This window comes from Lytechinus pictus, chromosome 14, assembly GCF_037042905.1.
Source record: "Lytechinus pictus isolate F3 Inbred chromosome 14, Lp3.0, whole genome shotgun sequence".
Lineage (NCBI taxonomy): Eukaryota > Metazoa > Echinodermata > Echinoidea > Temnopleuroida > Toxopneustidae > Lytechinus > Lytechinus pictus.
Window position 1 is genome coordinate 26,354,101 of NC_087258.1, and position 19,495 is coordinate 26,373,595.

The window sequence follows — 19,495 nt, forward strand, 5'->3', positions numbered from 1 at the left end:
TATAAAATAAAAATATATGAATTCAGTTAAATTCACCAATGCAACTGCGTAGATTACGTCATTCTCTACCATCATGCAAATTTTCGTTGTGATCGCGCAATCCACGGCTGAGATCTTAAGGGGGGGCCATAATGGCCCCCCCCCCCCCCCCCCCCCCCCCGGGAATGACAAGAATCAAAATACCCCGGGAGATTGAGGGTTAAGTCATTCTTAAATGTTTGTGAAACACCCCTCTGATAGTTTTTCATTACATCAGTAAGGTCAGGGTCCCATAACATGCAGGTAAGCGATTGATTGTGTGCTTGATTTTCATGATTGATTGCACAACATAGTCAATGCAATCAATCGTAGAGATATGTTCTTCGATGAGGATCGCTAGTCTTTGTGTTATAAGCCCGAGATTGGGTGTGGTTGCAGTGGATAGTTGAACAATGTTGGGGTAAATTGCTTGAGTGTTCGAACAAAAGTTGAATTTGCGGAAATCTAACAATGCTGATGAAATTTCATGATATTACAGTGGTGCTAAAAAGTTAGTGAGCCCCACCAGAAAATGCACTCCTTCATGCCGAGTGTTGTGTGTAGACAACAACACTACAATGTTCAGCGAGCCCAGAGAAATTAACTTTATTGAAGGCAATATTTTACTGCCTGACTTCACAAGTAAATATCTAAAACATGGCAGAACTTGAACACTTGAAATATGTTCATATTATGGTGGGGTTCACTAACTTTTTAACACCACTGCATATGTTGGGTAGGTAAATGATTCTATTACTGTAGCCATGGCAGGGAGGATAGGGAATAAACATGACTTTTTAGAGCTGCCCTCATGAACTGTCTATTCATTGGAAAGGAGAAGATTTGTGTCTTACACATGAAGATTTGGGGATAGGATTTTACCTAGACTCATGTGTTCTACCAAGTAGACAACAACACTACAATGTTCAGTGAGCCCAGAGAAATTAACTTCATTGAAGGCAATATCTTATCACCTGACTTCACAAGTAAATATCTAAAACATGGCGGAACTTGAACACCTGAAATATGTTCATTTCATGGTGGGGTTCGCTAACTTTTCAACACCACTGCATATGTTGGGTAGGTAAATGATTCTATTACTGTAGCCATGGCAGGGAGGATAGGGAATAAACATGACTTTTTAGTGCTGCCCTCATGAACTGTCTATTCATTGAAAAGGAGAAGATTCATGTCTTTCACATGAAGATCTGGGGATAGGATTTTACCTAGACTCTTGTGGTCTACCAAGTGAGTTGTATGGATTGATGCTGGATCAATTTGTCGACTGTAGAATCTATTCAAGCATTTCCTTTTCATACATTTTGGTTCATTCATTATTTCTATTGATTGTTTATTATTCATTTAGTCTAATCAATGATTAGATTTTTTGAAATCCATAAGATCTTGATACCATATAATTTTTAGGATCATCTTATTGATAAAGAGTTAAGTTTAGTATAAAGTTGTACTTTTAGCACCAATGACAATGCGCTCCTAATATTTATCATGTACTGTTGTTGATCCATGTTGTAATTACATCTCCTAGGGGGTGTTTCGCAAAGATTGAAGTATGACTTAGAGTCGCACTGGAATGCAGACGCGTACATGATTGCAACGCGCAATCTTATTTATCAAAACGCAGTAGGGCACGTCCACTTAGTTGATTTTACCAATATGGTCATGCCTTTTATACCTGTATACAACTAGGAATTTAAGTGCGACTCTAAATCATTCTTCAATCTTTGTGAAAAAAAACCCAGGGCATGATCTCACCGATGAAAACATGTTGACATGTACGTTATAATTATAGCAGCACATGCTCCTTACAATTTTATTGTGGTTTTTGTCACTTTAAAAAGTATTTAGGAAGGCAGGGAACTAGAGACAGGCTTACAAATTCTAGAAATGCTGTTAATATGATCACATCTGAACATTTTGCTATGGAATGACTTGTTAAATTTAAACCATGCACCAAAAACATCAAGAAAATGAACTTTAAACCTTTTTTGTAATATATATTTATGATACATCATCTGTGGAATATGTATATCTTTATACATAAGCCCTTTTTGTTCTTTGTATTTCCATATGTGTATCCCTTTCATGTTACTCATTGTGTGTTCTGTTCATGTGTTTTAATGTAATATCATGTTATTTTCATTAAGGTATCAAATACCAAAGCATATATGTATCTTAGATATCTATGTTCTTTATTTTCAAGACTGTTGCTGCAGTAGAGATATTAGAGTAGTACTACTTGTCCTTTGTGTTTATTATTGTTGGCTTAGTGAATGTCTTTTTATTCTCTTCAAACTTTGTATTCATTTTACACTTGTCATTTTACTTTCATGTGATATGAAAAGCAATGTTTTATTCTTTTCCTTTTCACTGGTAAAACATAATTCATTTGAAAAGAAAATACCCCAATGTTAAGAATGAATTATCCAGTTGAAAGTCTTTATATTCATCATTTAATTGAGCACTGATATTTATTCCCGGACATGGAAAAGCTCACTCATGCACAAGAGACTTTATTATTAATGGTTAAAACCACCCAACTAAAAAGGGATATGAATGATTTTGGTTAAAAAGATAAAGTAAAACATGCATAACTCTTTAAAAAAAATTAAAATGGGATGTAAGATGAGAGAGTTATGACATTTTAAAAATTTCACTATTTTCGAAAAAAGATTCATATTCACAAACATGAATGGTATGTCAGTCCTTATTATTTCTTTGTATATCATCAAACAGGGGGGGGGGGGGGCTGGGTCGGCTTTAGCCCCCGACTTTTTTTCCAAAACCATGTACAAAAAACATAAAAATTACCATCTGATTGTGATTTTTTGCATGGTTAGCCCCGCCCACTTTCAAAACCATTCAGCGGCCCTTGTTAGGAAAGACATTAGATATTTCATGAAATTAAACACAAAAGAAATAGCTAGGGACATCATTGGTTCTTTCATTTCCATGCTGCCTGTGTTGTGCATATAGGAATTTTTAGTGATAAAAAAAACTTCTTTTTTTTCAAATTTGCCTTAGCTTTCATATTCAAATTCTGCTTTGGAATACAATCAAAATATTGGTGGTTTGCTCGTTTTATTTTTCTCCTTTTATATACTAAAATCAAAGGGGTTTATTGCCGTTGACAGATTTGATTGAATAATTCATTCAAATCAGCTCATTATTGTAACGTGGACAAGAACTTGTATTTACACCAGTATTTCATAGGTGATGAAAGATACAGAGAAGGTTGTGAGAAACCCAGGTCCATGACACAATAGCAGAACAAAATGGTACAGTGCAACTTGGTCTACACCTATTTCGTCTAACTTTCCATTTGGTCTCAATGCCCTTGGTTTAATCCTAGTCTACATCCAGTACGTCAGCTAATGATTTAGTGTAATTGACACTTGGCAGATTTACCGTTTTGTCTAATTTCCAGAAAGGCTATACCAATTTCTTCTATCATCTACTAGGTCTAACACCACTAAATTTGTATGATTAAACAAACTGTTTGTGAATCAAATTTTCATTTGAATTTTTTTAAAAATAACTTAAGTAAACTAGGTGGAAATTAGACCGTCTGGACATTAAACTAAATGACAGTTTAATAGAACAAGTGAGAGTAAGACCAACTGATGGTTGACCACATGGCAATTAGACCAACATTTATAGTAAACTAAGTGGTGTTAGATGATTTGAGAGTAGACAATCTGCTAGTGTAGACCAAGTATACAAACTAATTAAAAAGAAAATATATTATTGGCAGGGTAAATCAGATTTGGGAATAACCAGAATGAAAAGCTCAGTCGGTAGAGCGGGGGTTCCGGTGACCCGGGTTCGATTCCCAATTGGTGCGCTAGTGCCCTTTGGTAAGGCATTTATCCTCATTACCAGGTCCCTCGGAGAGGACCTTAAGCCGTTGGTCCCCTGGTTGCTTGCTCACAGGCATTCGTGCTTTCTTAGCAGTCAGGTAAAAAACCTCGGTATAAATAAAAAAGTAAATCCTCAAATTCTTATGAACTTGCACTGCACTCAGAAATTAATGTATGGGACTATGCACAAAATCAATGTTTGGCATTGAATATTTCTGCTTTTTGTTTTCAGGGGATAGGTTCATCTGAAGAACTACTCTCCTTTTTCTTTCTTTCATGTTTGAAATCGAATGAATTGTATCATTTTAACACATGGAATCATTTATCATTCTCCATTACTATATTTTCAATTATCACCAAAATTTGGACTTAGTAATATACGTGCACTGTCCATTAGTTATTGCTGTACAAATATTTAATGCTGAATGTAGTCGACCTTTGATCCGTTTCTGTGTACTTGTCATGAATTATGTAGATTATCATCGTCCTTTAATAATACAATGTCCCGTTCCTTGTAAAGGAGCACATGTATCATTTTTGTGGCCAAAAATAAAAGGAAACCATTTGTACAAGCCGTGCTTATGAGATGTTATGATTATGTAAAATGTGCGTGCATGTGTGTATAGATTATGAAAATAAACTAAGTATGTAGGGCGCCCTCACGGCCCACCCCATCCCGACCACCAATAACAATTATTTTCTCAAGCATTTGTAAGCGTAACTTTATTTCTCTCATCTTCTTGAAGGGCAAGTCCACCCCAAGAAGAACAAAACATGCAGAACAATGAAACTGTCATCAAAAGGAGATTCAAATTAAAACATTTCTGACACTGTGGCCCGTATTCTCAAAAGAGGTTTCAGTTTATTGTACCATGGTACAAAGCCATGGACTATGCAGATTTGTTTCATTAACACGCTTCATTTTAAAGGACAAGTGCACCCCAACAAATAGGTTGATTTGAATAAAAAGAGAAAAATCCAACAAGCATAACACTGAAAATTTCATTAAAATCGGATGTAAAACAAGAAAGTTATGACATTTTAAAGTTTCGCTTAATTTCACAAAACAGTTATATGCACATCCTGGTCGGTTCGCAAATGAGGAGACTGATGACGTCATCCACTCACTATTTCTGTTGTATTTTATTATATGAAATATGAAATATTCTGATTTTCTCCTCACTGTCAACTGATACAATGATTAATTCCTCCCTGAACATGTGGGATTAGCATTGTTTAATACTATATGGTTCAGTCAAGTTGGTCCTTATTGTCAAATATGAAAAAAATGAAATATTGTATAATTCAAACAATCAAAAACAAAAGAAATAGTGAGTGATGGACATCATCGACTGACTCACCTAGTTGTGCATATCACTGTTTTGTGAAAAATAAGCGAAACTTTAAAATGTCATAACTTTCTTACTTTACATCCGATTTTGATGAAATTTTCAGCACTATCCTAGTTTGATTTTTCTCTATTTTTTCAAGTCAGCATATTCCTGGGGTGGACTTGACCTTTAAGCACACTTTGCCGAAAGCGCGCATTTAATTGGATTTAACTTTGTATACGCAATGAAATAAGCGTAATTATGTTTCAAAATCTGCATAGTCCATAGTTTTGTACCATGGTACGATTGAAACCTCTTTTGAGAATACCGGCCTTTTAGTTACGCTTATTTTCTCCGAAACAGTTATGTGTACCTCCAGGCTGTTATGTATATTAATTGGAAAATTATGTCAGTCACTCTTATGTATTTTCTTTAATATTTGTGATGTCAAATATTTAGATTATCATAGCTTCGGTTATGAGGAGGTCTTCATTGATATCTAGTATATTGAATAACTAGGATTTTACAAGATCCATGAGGAATTTAAACCAGGTTTTATCTTATTAGAGCAAAAATGGAAACATACCTAATAAAGTGCATATAAGCTCCCTCATTTGCATCAATGGACTATTTAAAGGGTTATTTGGTTTTATTCTATTTAGTTATTTAATTATGTATTTGGTGGTACATGCCATTTAAGGACGTTCCACAGTTATGTTTGTGCGCATTATGATCTGCGCATAGTTTACACTCTGCGCGCTGACGTCACAATGGATGAACAGGTGATTAATTAGCTGCGGGTATGAGCTGATTTTTCTCATCTTCTGCACTTTAACTGCAGATCCGATGTGTTATTTCATGAAGCTATAAAGTGGAATTATTCCATGGACATTCAAAAAAACATTCTCTACAATTTCAAAATACTTTACTCTGCAGTGCTGCCAAGAATCACGAATATTACCCCGAGTTTGAATAAATGGTAGAGTGGTTTTGATTTTTTCTTCACATAGATACAAAGCATTCGGCGCATTTTTGGTGTTTTAAAAAGCACATTTGCTCTAATAAAAATGCTGATAGTTTAAAAACAAGCACATGAACCCATATTTTTTAATGTTTGTACCGCTTAGGTATACCTTCTTCTACAACTCTGCAAATTTTGGTGAAAATGACATGGATTTTGAATAAAGTGCAGCATTTATTGTACGTTTGTAGTTTGTAACTGAAATTTCACATTTTTTAGATTGGGATTTTGTTATCTTTTATGCAATTTTTAAGAAATGGCAGTGCTGTTAAACTTAAAATTGCAAACAAATAGCACTATAAATAGATTCTCCATTCTAACGATACAATTATTAACTCTCTTGCGAAATTTGATGATTTTTTCATGTATTTTGACTGAGTAATAGAGGTTTAAACTCATTGTAGTAATCTTGGGTGGTCTAAAAATGCCAAATTCTTTTGAATGCGCAATTTTTAAGAACATCAATTTGGGTGAACTTTGAAGCTTTATAGCAAAAAATCAAGCACATGGACCTATGTTAATTTTTGCATATTTCGAATATTAAGGTTCTAAAGTATCTATGTGCAAAGTTTGGTGAAAATGACATGGATTTCACTTTAACTGTGGAACGTCCTTAAATGGGTACTCCAGGCTGAAAAAAGGGGATTTGAAAGGTAAAAAAGGACAAAGAAATCGCTGAAAATTTCATCAAAATCAGACATGTTAAAGTCATGCATTATTTGGATGAAACAGTGTTATGCTTGTCTTCATGGATATGCAACGAGCATGTTGATGATGTCATCCCCACTTATTTCTTTGTATCATGTTATATGAAACCATACTTATTCAGATTTTGTCCTCCAAGAAAAAAAAAATGGATCGACTACCAATTTAATGTATAAAACCATTACTGCATATTGTTTTGCAGATATCTTACACACTTGTATAGAAATATGAAATAATTATTATTTATTGTAATAACATAAGAAAAAAGAAAGTGGGGCCCATAGTCAGCATATTCAGGACGGAATGCATTTAACTGTTGAAAAAAATATTGCTGAACTTTAAAACTCAATAGCTTTAATAATGATGATGATGGTGGTGATGATGATGATGATGATAATGATAATAATAATGATAATAGTAATAATAATATTATGATAATAATAATGATAATAATGTTATATAGCCACTTCAGTTCCGAAAACTGTTCTCCCAGCGGGCCCTTATTACCCCGGCTTTAGCAGGCTCATCCCGATTCGAGGAATTTCTTTTTACCGGTTACCGATTCACCTCACATGGGTCGAGTGCAGCACAATGGGGGTAAATCTCTTGCTGAAGGAGAATACGCCATGGCTTGGAATCGAACCCACGTCCCTCAGATTGAAAGACGAGTCAACCACTAGACCACGACGGCCCCTTTGTTATTTTTCATCAGATGTCGATGAAATTTTCAGCGTTTTGCCTGGTGATTTTATTTAATCATTTTCTGCCCTGAGTACCCGTTTAATCTCAATTTTGTTTTCCCTTCCATCTCGCGTTCTTTCTCATTTTTTTACTCTACAAGTTATTATGCAAGTCAATATAACCTTATCAGTCAGGTCAGGGAGGGCCCCGCCGGGAGCGCCCCTTCTAGAATTTTCATGTCGTGGGGGGGGGGGTGGGCAAGGAAAAAGTTTGTTAAAAGATAAAAACAAAGAGGGCTGGGTCATGTGATTACCCCCTTTAGTTGAGGGGGAAAAATGACATGCCTTCTTTAGATCGTCTACCCCACCCCCCGCCCCCGGCCGGCCACTATCATAATATCCTATAAAGCCGCCAATAGTCGGGACGTTTGGTTCTAATGATGACAAACTCTTATAAGGGCGCCTTAAAAATGGAATAATCCAAAATAGGAGCCAACTGTATTAAGGCCCGGCTGCAAGGGGATATACGCGTTCTCTCCCCCCCCCAACACCCTGGGCCCAACACCAACTTTGCTAGACCTTGCTTGAACCCATCTATTCTATATATTTCATAAAGACATATATGTCCTTCCCCTTTGATATAATGTGAAAAATCAATGCCGATCCTATACGCGCGAGTTGGACTTCGGATGCCTTGCTCTACTCGATGCTCTATTTGAAAGCGGGCTAGATGCAAAGGTCAAGTTTATGATCAATTGAAACCAGCAAAGTATATAGGTCACATAAACATATCGTCTGACACAGCGAGGACTCCATTTGCTTCATGCTATACAAACTCTATATGCGGGCCTATACGATACAATATTTACATGGATTGGTCAACTGTATAATAGACTCTATCCCATTTTTTTTCTAGCTAGAGTTTCCCCAACAGTGCTATAATGATATCCTGTTAATTCAAAGCTAATCGTCTGTATCAGTATATAATTCATATATTTGAATTGACGGACCCACACGTCGTAATCTTCTCAGTACCATCGCCAAGTTATCATTGGATCTGAGTTGCTATCTACCTTCAGGAGGTAATAATTCGGAATATATCTCGCAAAATGAGATATTTACATATGCAATTCATTGAATGTAAGTACATCTCCTTAATTTTTACTTAGATCTCTCTCGCTAACGATAGGCCTGTAGTAGTAGTAAAGTAGTAGTAGTAGTATATAGTAGTAGTCGTAGTAGTAGAAGAAGTAGTAGTAGTAGTAGTAGTAGTAGTAGTAGTAGTAGTAGTAGTAGTAGTAGTAGTAGTAGTAGTAGTAGTAGTAGTAGTAGTAGTAGTAGTAGTAGTAGTAGAAGTAGAAGTAGTAGCAAGTAGTAGTAAATGGTGGTGATGGTGGTCGCGGTGGAGGTGCTGGTGGTGGTAGTGGTGGTGCAGTGGTGATGGTGATGGTGGTGGTGGTGATGATGCTGCTGCTGCTGATGATGATGATGTTGGTGGTGGTGTTGTTGATCATGATGCAGATCTTTCCATACATGCACATTTAACAACGTAGGTTTCCACGCAATCAATCTGAAATATTGCGAAGCTAATAATGCAATATTGTAAATAAAATAAAATACAAATTTTTTTAGTTTGATTCTCCCCATCCAGAATGGCCAAGGTTGCACTTATTACCGGTTCTACGAGTGGAATAGGCCTTGGTATTGCACGGGCACTGGCAAGCAAGGGTCGTTCCATTCTCCTTACAGGGTTCGGCAGTGAAGAGCTTATTGAAAAACACAGGACTGAAATAGAAAGGTAAGAGCAGTCACACCAACGAAACCGATTACAAAACGACCGATGATTAGAGTGCACATTTAAATCAACGTAATTGCTTTGTTTGGAGTCGATTCCGTTTGTGTGACAAGAGTGTCACGAACCATGTAATGCCTATATTCATTTTCTTTCGTCTTTTAAAAGGAAATACTAAAATGTAAATCCCTACATTTCAGAATTGCCTTAAAGAGCTAGGCTCTTTCACTCTCAGGACACTGTGAAAGCTGTTCATTCCTTTCCTCGGATTGAAGCTTCGATCGTCTCTTGAAATAAAACTAAAACAAAATCATTCATTTCACTTGTATCCCTCAAATTAAAATGCAACCATCACCACGGTGTATAAACTGTTAGATGAATTTCGAAGCAACATTAAACCTTTGTTATCATTCCTTTTTTAAATAAATTTATAAAATTTTCAGAACACCATTCACATTTTAAATCAACGATTTGCTTGAATATAACACAGATAATCATTATAACATCGACGTACTGTTACCATGGGTTATTTTTTTAAATCATTTTCTCTTGATAGTACCTACAATGTTCCCGCCACTTACCTATCTGGAGACCTATCACGTGATGATGACGTCATAGGTATATGCAACAAGATACACTCTCAGTATCCAGGAGGAGTTGATATATTAGTCAATAATGCAGGTGATATATTACGTTTGTAAGTAAGTTTTGTTGAAGAGGAACCCACCCAGCTAGGGCCACGGAACCTGCCGGGGGGGGGGGGGGCATATCCCCTTCTTCTTCTTCTTCTCTATAAGTACAGGCCACCGTCTGGCGTATTGTCGTATTGTCGTACTGTTGTTACTGTCCCCTATGTTATTTAAAGGAATTTTCGCCTCAAAACTTCTTTTGTCCTTTTATTCCTATCAAATATTTTATCTATAGACGTAACATCAGGGCCCTAGGAATTTTTTTTTTTGATGAAGGCTTTACCAAAATTTGACAGGGAAAAAAAAGGGGGAAAGTTTTCAATACAAAAGGAAGGGGATTTGGGTCAGAAAAAAATTGACAAGCAAAAAAATATTTCCAGGTGATGCTGCTTATGGAGAATAATATACGCAGCACCCCCCCCCCCCCCGATAAATCTTGGGGGTGATTCAACACCCCAGCACCCCCACTTCCTAGGGCTATGAATATTATTAAAAAAGGTGAAATAAACATAAAAAATGAAACTAAGAAGGGAACAGCAAACACTCTAGCTGTGCCTGATCTCAGAGTACGGATGGGCTGATGTAGAGAAAACAATTCAGTCATGAAAGCGTGTAAAAGCGGTTAATTCATATCTATCACCAATTAGTAATCTTTTCTTATTAAAATTCTCTTTTCGCGATATCAAGGTTTTCAATTCGTAAGTCGGGTAGAAGAATTCCCGCTCGATAAATGGACCAACATGATGTCTGTGATGCTCACTGCTCCATTCCTTCTCACTCAAAACCTCCTACCGGGCATGAGAACGAAAAGTAAAAAAAACCATTGAATCCTCTCAAATTTTTAACTTCCTTATAATCACCCACAATCTCCCTCTATCTCCCTCTCTCTTCCTCTCTCTCTCCCTCTCTCTCTCTTGAAATTCATACACAATCTTTCATTAAGAATATCGTAAATTACGAGATATTATTGATATTTTTGTTCTGCTATTAATTAGCCCTGAAGAAATAAAAAGGCACCATCAGGAAGAATAAAATTTCTAAACCCCCACAAGCATGACATGTGTATTTGATATGATTGGATACACAGCAAAAACTGTGGTGTTAACCGGTGTACATAGAGGACCACACCAGTTATTTTACACCGATGTTAAATTGACAGTGTTATTTGAACACCTATAGGTGTTATTGCAACACCATTGGTTGTTACATTTACACTATTTGGTGTTATGGTAAATCTCGAGGGTGTAATTTTAACACCTCAGGGTGTGGTCCTCTATTAACACCAACTGGTGTCAGTTTTAACACCGAAGTTTTTACAGCGATATATTAATTAATCTTTTAAGCTCTTTCAAATTATTTTTTTATTCATAGGATGGGGTCGTATTATCAATATTTCTTCAGTGCATGGTCACGTGGCTTCTCTCAACAAAGCAGCTTACGTCACAGCTAAACATGGCATTCAGGGATTTACAAAGGTAATGACCCCCCCCCCCTCTATTTTCTTGAATTTTCATAACTCCTCAACAAAAACAAAGAAGAACAGATTTTATCTATTTGTGATTGGGCCAAAAATAACGGACATGATACATTATCAATACTCATACAAAGTAATAAAAATCGTTTGAAAGAAATCAGCTTCTAGGTAAGATACCCTATTTAGGTTTATCCAACATTGTGTTTGGCAAAGAACGTTGGCCGTTGGTTTATGGACGCAACCGGCGGTATAAATGGAGGATGGGGGGGGGGGGGTTGATGGGTGGATCTGTTGGCCCATTACGCCCAGTCCATAAACCAACGGCCAACGTTCTTTGCCAAACACAATGTTGGATAAACCTAGATAGGAAACATGCCCGGGTGATTCGTCGGTGTAGACCATTACAGTTAGGTAGATCTACTCAGTATAATTCCAATTAAAATATCAAGAAAGTAAATTATCCTTATTTACTTTCGGTCATATGTTAATACATTAAAATGTCATATTTTTGGGGTTGCGCTATACCCCGGCGATGCCGCCAGGACGACAGTGGACCGACGGGTATTACCGTACCCCTTTTCTTTTTCGGTTAATGGATCGTCCTGTCGGCAGGACTAGGGTACAAGTTGCTATTCTGAGTACACAATTTATTAAGGATATGTTTTATGTACTTATACACAGTTTGTATCAATGTTCTGTTTGATTGAAGTGCAACGATATGTTTTGTATACTTTGATTGTTTTTGTGACGAATAAAAACAGCAAAGATAAAAAAGAAATTATCCTTATTTTCTTCTTGTTTATAATTCTTTTCAGGTATATGGACATCACTGTGTGTGAGTACAACGCTCATCATTTCTGAGCTTATATGGTAAACAATTCCATGTTTTCTTTTATTTTCAGGTGGTTGCCTTGGAAACGGCAAGGTCAGGGGTCACGTGCAATGCCTTATGTCCCGGATGGGTCCAAACAGAACGTAAGATATTTCAAATGTTATTGATAAAAGTCTAAATCTGAAAAGACCGTGAATGAGATAGATTTTTTTTTAATTCAATGTGCTTGCTAGACGACAAGTGCCAGTAAAAAAAAGAATCACATATTAAAGTGATTAGTTAGACTGACAGAAGAAAGAATATTTATCTTGAGAATAGACATGTTCTTACGCAAAATTAAATTATTGACCTTTTTTCTTCTTTTGTTTTATACTACAGTTTTTGAAAAGCAAGTAGATGAAATATCGGGACAGGGAGGGATATCCTGGCAAGATGCGAAGGTAATAATTCATTACACATTATTCAGGCGATGATGATATTAATTAAAAAAACACACTGCCTAATCAACATTCTAGTATAGAAAAGTCCAACTTCAGAGCCTAGTAACACTGATAGTGGCTTCCAGAGAAAAATAAAATCACTCATGAACCAGATTAAATTGATCATATTGTTACATCACCAGCTACGTTCACAACAGTACCCATTTTGATGGTTTGATAGACTCAATCCTGATTTTATTGACTTTACTGAATTATATATATCAGGAAATTAAAAGTTAATATCAAAGAAATAATAAATTTTCTTAAAAACATTCTTCAAGGTTTGTTAATCATGTTAATTCCCAAGAAAGTTTATCATATGATCATGCATGCCCTAAAAACCATGGAGATGATATAAAAAAAATTACTTCACTGAGTAGATGCATTTTGCGATTTTACAAAAAAAAAACAGTTATCCTTTTTGCTGTGAAACCATTTTCATGCAAGGAATTGACTGAATATATAATAATTTTGTATGTAACTCTCTGATATACGCAATCACAAAATTTTTCAAATAAATTTCAAGGATTTATAAAAAAAAAAATCCAGATAGACTGTGAATGTAGTGGCAAACCGAATATTAGATTTAGATTTAAACCTACTGGATTTAATTTAAAAGCTAAAGGATTTGAATTTAAATGTTTTGAGATTTGAAAATTAATCCCTATAAAATTAAAATCAATCCAATAGTCGGCTAGTCACTGTTCACAGCCGATCTGGATTTATCTTTAAATCCTTGAGTGTGGTCAAGGGGCTTATAAGAAATTATTGCATTTCAATTCAAATGTTTCTTGTTTTTATGTTTGTTATTGTCATTGGTTATTTTTTTTTAATGTTTTAGGAGGTTCTGTTGGAGAAGCATCCGTCTAAAGAATGTACCACTATGGAGCAAGTGGGGGAAGCGGTCAATTTCATCTGTTCATCGGCTTGTGACAACATGACTGGGTCATCAATGGTTCTAGATGGTGGATGGACTGCGGTCTAAATTAGCAGGAGGTCGTGCTAATGGAGCTTGAAATAGACTCTTGATAACTACACTGAAATATATATATTTAATAGCAATCTCTTAAGTTGCCTGCGATAACGTGACTGGATCATTGTTCTTGATGGAAGATGGGCCGCTGCCTAAACTATAGCTACGGGACCCATGGATCACTAGGTCTTGATCATTGAGTTTTATCTAGAGACTCTTAAAGGAGAATGAAACCCTTGAAACCAACTGAATCCATATCAAAGAGAAAAATCAAAGAAACATATTGTTGAAAGTTTGAGGAAGATTGAATAAATAATAAGAAATTTATGAGCATTTGAATATTGAGATCACTAATGCCATCTAGATCCTCCAATTGGCAATGCGACCAAGATCTGTGATGTCACACACGTACAACTCCCTCATTACTTTAGTACTTATTTCACTTGTATTCTCACTTTTATAGAGTCTATCACAAGGTGAGGTGTTCTCTTTATGAGAGGACAAGTATAGAGGTTTCACAACATTATATCATTGATGAATCGTTTGTCATATATGATTAGAATGAGCAAAAAGAGATGTTTTGGGGTATATTTTCAGTGTCCAAAAGGGGAGAGTTGTTCATCTGTGACATCATAGATCTTGGTCGCATTGCCAATGGGAGGATCTCCATAGCATAAGTGATCTCGACATTCAAATGCTCATAACTCTTCTATTGCTAGTCCTATTTTACTCAAACTTTTGTTGATCTTATTCTTTGATTTTTTTGCTTTCACAAAAGCTAACTTGCTCCAAGAGTTTCATTCTCCTTTAATGACTGAACTAAAATGTGTTTAATCGAAAATCTATATGCTCATAATGCTTGTGATAAGTTGAGTAGAGTTTGTAATTGGTTCGTGATAGAGGACTAACCTTTTTAATATATTTTCTGTAATAATTATAATATTTAGAAAATAATATCATACTTCACCCCTTTCGGGGGCAGCGGAACCGGAGGGGCTGGGGGCTTCAGCCCCCACTTTTTTTTTCCAAAATCGTGTACAAAAAGGTAAAAAAATGACCACCTTATTGTGAATTTTTGCACGGTCACCCTACCCCCACTTTCAAAATCGTTCCGCGGCCCCTGCTTTTTCGTTCTTTTGTTTTTATTCCTGCTCGTCTTGGTGTTGAAAATTTTAGGGGTCTATGCGGCTCCTCAAGCCCCTCCCCCTCCATCTATACACCAGTGAGTGGAAGGGGGGGGGGGCAAATTTGCTAAGTACTGCTCGTAAAGCTCGTGTCATAATTATAGGTCTAGTTTTTTTTATACCCACCCCCCCCCCCCCCAATATGGTGTTGAAGACCTTTTTTGCTTGTCAATTTTTTTTGGGGTAGGAAACGACCTAAAATTTTTGCTAAAGACCTTTTTTTGGGGGGGGGGGTTGTCAAAATTTTATTCAGCTTGAACCCCCCCCCCTTCAAAAATCCTGCGTACGGTACGCTACTGATCAAAGCCAGAACGTTAAGAGTATATCATGAAATAAATGAAATATGCGATAAAAACTATATATTTGAGGAGTACAACTTAAAGTTGATATGTAAAGAAATAGAAAATAAACCCAAACACAAATTATTTCTTTGCTTTATGTTTTTCTTTTTTTGTGCATAAACTTATCATTGAAAGACGAGATTAAACACAATATAATCTGTAGCTTTCTGACAACCTTTTATTTCATGTCAATTATTTTGAAGTCTGGTAACATATAGAAAAGAAAATGTGTAAAAACAATACAAAGAATACAAAAAACAATGGAGCAGCCCTGCAGCTACATAGGGCATTGACAATTTTTGAAGGACAAGTCCACCCCAACAAAAAGTTGATTTGAATAAAAAGAGAAAAATCCAACGAGCATAACACTGAAAATTTCATCAAAATCGGATGTATAATAAGAAAGTTATAGGACATTTTAAAGTTTTGCTTAATTTCCCAAAACAGTTATATGCACATCCTGGTGGGTATGCAAAAGAGGAGACTGATGACGTCATCCACTCACTATTTCTTTTGTATTGCATTATATGAAATAGGGAATATTCTATTATTCTCCTCATTGTCAAGTCAAACAATGATTAATTCCTGCCTGAACATGTAGAATGAGCATTGTTTAATACTATATGATTCAGTCAAGTTGGCCCTTATTGTCAAATCTATAAAGAATTAGACGACATACCAACAACAATGATGTATCCCCCCATTTGGTTGTTAATCTCTCATCCTCCCCTCTCTCCCAAGCAGAAACCTCTCTTCTCTCAAAAGGTCTCAAGTTTTGCCCCACGCCACCAGAAGTTGAACAGATAGCTCTCAGCCAAGACCTCTCTACATTCTATCGCAGGATACGTCTCAAAGAGTTCTTTTTAGATGCACCCCCCTCTGATCCCGAGCCCTTCTACAAGAAAAGCACATGGATTCCACCTAAGAATAGAGTTCCTTCCCTTGAAACTTACATCCAAGCTGTCTCATCCCAAGTTCGCTCCACAGATACCCTCGACACCAGAGCACATGACAACCTTCCTCGAGAAGAACGCCAGGCTCTCTCATCACTCAAAAACAGGTCCGACATCATCATCAAGCCTGCAGACAAAGGATCAGCCGTCGTTGTTATGGACCGCCAGCAGTACATCGATGAAGCCATGAAACATCTCAATAATCGATCTCACTATGCACTCCTCGATTCTGACCCTACTTGTAATTTCTCCCTACAGATCCAATCGACACTGAATGACATGAAAGAACGCGAGTATCTCTCTGAGAAGGCCCACAAATTTCTCTCCCCTACTAATGCTAAACCTGCCCGCTTCTATCTCCTCCCGAAGATCCACAAACCTGGCAACCCCGGTCGACCCATCCTCTCAGGAAATGGTTCCTCAACAGAGAACATCTCCCTTTTTGTTGATTACCACATTAAGCCCCTTGTCTCACGTGCACCCTCTTACATCCACGACACTCCAGACTTTCTCAGGAAACTAAATGACATCAAGGACCAGATACCCGAGACTGCGATCATCGGCACTTTCGATGTTTCTTCACTGTACACCAGCATTCCCCACGACGAAGGTATCCAAGCATCATGTGAAGCCTTGGCGGCCAGTGGCCATTCCAGTCCCCCCATATCCGATATCAAATCTCTGATGTCTCATGTACTAACAAAAAACAACTTCACATTCATGGGCAAGCACTACCTACAGATATTCGGTACAGCAATGGGCACCCGGATGGCTCCTTCATTCGCCTGTCTCTTCATGACGAAGCTGGAACAGCAGATGTTAGATTCAGCCCCCTGTCGCCCATTGATTTGGTGGCGTTACATAGACGACATTTACTTCATCTGGACCAGGGATGAAGACAGCCTCCATACATTCATTGACCACATCAATTCCTTCCACAGGACCATCCAATTCACTTCTGATTTCTCCCAACAGGAAACCCACTTCCTTGATGTTACAGTCCAGAAAAAGTATAATGGTATCACCACTACCCTATACTCTAAACCCACAGATACCCACCAGTACCTCCACTCATCCAGCTGCCACCCCCGTCACTGCAAAACCGGCATCGCTTACAGTCAAGCCCTCAGACTTCGCCGTATCTGCTCCGAGGACCCTGATTTTTCCTTCCATGCCAGGAATCTGCAGAAACATCTCTGTGCTAGGGGCCACGGGGCCAGGGCAGTCCAACTGGCAATTAACAAAGTTCGTTCTCTCCCCAGATCTGAAGTTCTCAAACCAAAAAGTGACAAGGAGACCACCGACAGAATACCGCTTGTGACCACCTTCCATCCCAATCTACCCCCTCTCCGCAAAATCCTGTTTGATAACCACCACATTTTACACACTTCTGATCGTCTCCAACAGGCCGTTCCCGATACTCCCCTTCTAGCATACCGACGCCCACCGAATCTCAGGGACCTCATTGTTCGTGCTGAAGTGCCCTCCCTCACTAACCATTCTTCTCACATACAGCATGGCACCTTCAAATGCACCAGCAACAGGTGCATCATATGTGAAATACACCTTCACGAGGGCGATACTTTCACCAGCAACTCTACCAGCCTGTCTCACCAAATCAAGGGCAACATCACATGCACTACCACTAATGTTGTATATCTCATCACTTGCAGAGTTTGTAGGGTACAATACATAGGGGAAACCAAGACCACACTCAAGAAACGATTCTACGGGCACAGATCCACCGTCAACACAGCAAAGCTGGACACTCCAGTTGGCCGCCATTTTAACCTCCCCAACCACTCCATCACTGACATGATGCTACAGGGCATCGAATCTTTAGGTACCCGTCCTGACTCAGTCCGTACTAGCAGGGAGAAGCTCTGGATGAGACGACTTCGCACCACCCAACCTCATGGCCTGAACATCCAAGAGGGGAACGACTGATTTTTCTTTCCTATCCACTTTCAATTTATATATACATATAATTTTTCCCCTCAGCTCTTTTGAATAGTTACATTATAGTTTCTTACTCTACTTTCCTCCCATATCTCACACAAGCTCAGCTCCAATTTTTCCTTCCTTATTCAGGCGATATAATAATTATTATATATATATATATATATATATATTTGTTTTTTCTCCACTCACCTCTTTTTAGATTTACCACATTTGCTTATTTACATGTATACTATGGTTTCTTCATAATACACCCCCTCTCTTCTATATTTGCTTTTACCTTTTTAGGCAATTTGCTTCCTCTTTTTCACATATACAGGTTTTTTTTCTTTCCTACTATATAGTCTTATGTTTTTTTCCCGTCACACCTACCGGATTACCATATCAGTTACACCATATGTGTATATATTTATATATTTTTTCATATACATTTCTTTTTTGGATATATTTATATACATATCACTTATAGATACATATTTACACTTACCTTCTTCTCTTAGTTTGTTTAATGCTTTATCATATATACTTATATGTCTTTTGCACATTATCAGTTGTTCCCCATTCTTTTTCTTCTTTTTTTCCCCCACTCTTATGCACCAGTTTATTAAGCCTTTCTTTGTAACCTGTTTGACCCACCTCTCACTAATTCTCTAGTTATTCATCCCTCTATCACTGTTTTGTTCCAGATCCTGTTTGATGTTGCCTGCCTCATTATCTTAATCCCTCTTGGCCTTACTTACACTAACTTTCCTTTGTGTCTGCCTACTCCTTTTCTTTCATCCCCTTCACTAACCTGATTGGTCTTCTCTACTCACTAATGCCCCTTTTGTCTCCTTGTTTCTAGTGTTGCTGTAGCTTGTTTGTGGTCTATATTATGGTTGTTCCACTTTATATGTTTGTCATTTTGCCTCCGACGAAGATTCTGCTAGGATCGAAAGCTTAGGCCCCTTTTTGACTTTATAAGAATTAATATTGTATAATTCAAACAATAAAAAAACAATACTGAGAAATAGTGAGTGAGGGACATCATCGACTGTCTCATTTGAGTTGTGCATATCACTGTTATGTGAAAAATAAGCAAAAGTTTAAAATGTAATAACTTTCTTATTTTATATCCGATTTTGATGAAATTTTCAGCGTTTTACTAGTTTGATTTTTCTCTATTTATTCAAATCAACATTTTTCT

General features: G+C 37.2%; 1 protein-coding gene across 1 annotated transcript; it reads left to right on the forward strand.

Annotated features, from left to right (window-relative positions):
- Nucleotides 1-8,289: 8,289 nt before the first annotated feature.
- LOC129275636 (D-beta-hydroxybutyrate dehydrogenase-like) lies at nt 8,290-15,465 on the forward strand. The gene is made up of 8 exons (XM_054912147.2): nt 8,290-8,773; nt 9,285-9,431; nt 9,982-10,106; nt 10,802-10,924; nt 11,486-11,589; nt 12,491-12,563; nt 12,799-12,860; nt 13,741-15,465. The coding sequence occupies exons 2-8, from the start codon at nt 9,286-9,288 to the stop codon at nt 13,882-13,884; spliced, it is 777 nt and encodes a 258-aa protein (XP_054768122.2). The 5' UTR covers nt 8,290-8,773; nt 9,285; the 3' UTR covers nt 13,885-15,465.
- Nucleotides 15,466-19,495: the final 4,030 nt, after the last annotated feature.

Bases quoted from the DNA above. Each gene is read 5' to 3' on its own strand.
- LOC129275636 (XM_054912147.2), top strand. From the start codon at position 9,286: ATGGCCAAGGTTGCACTTATTACCGGTTCTACGAGTGGAATAGGCCTT. The intron at 11,590-12,490 runs GTAATGACCCCC...TTTTATTTTCAG, and splicing joins GCATTCAGGGATTTACAAAG to GTGGTTGCCTTGGAAACGGC. The intron at 12,861-13,740 runs GTAATAATTCAT...TTAATGTTTTAG, and splicing joins TATCCTGGCAAGATGCGAAG to GAGGTTCTGTTGGAGAAGCA.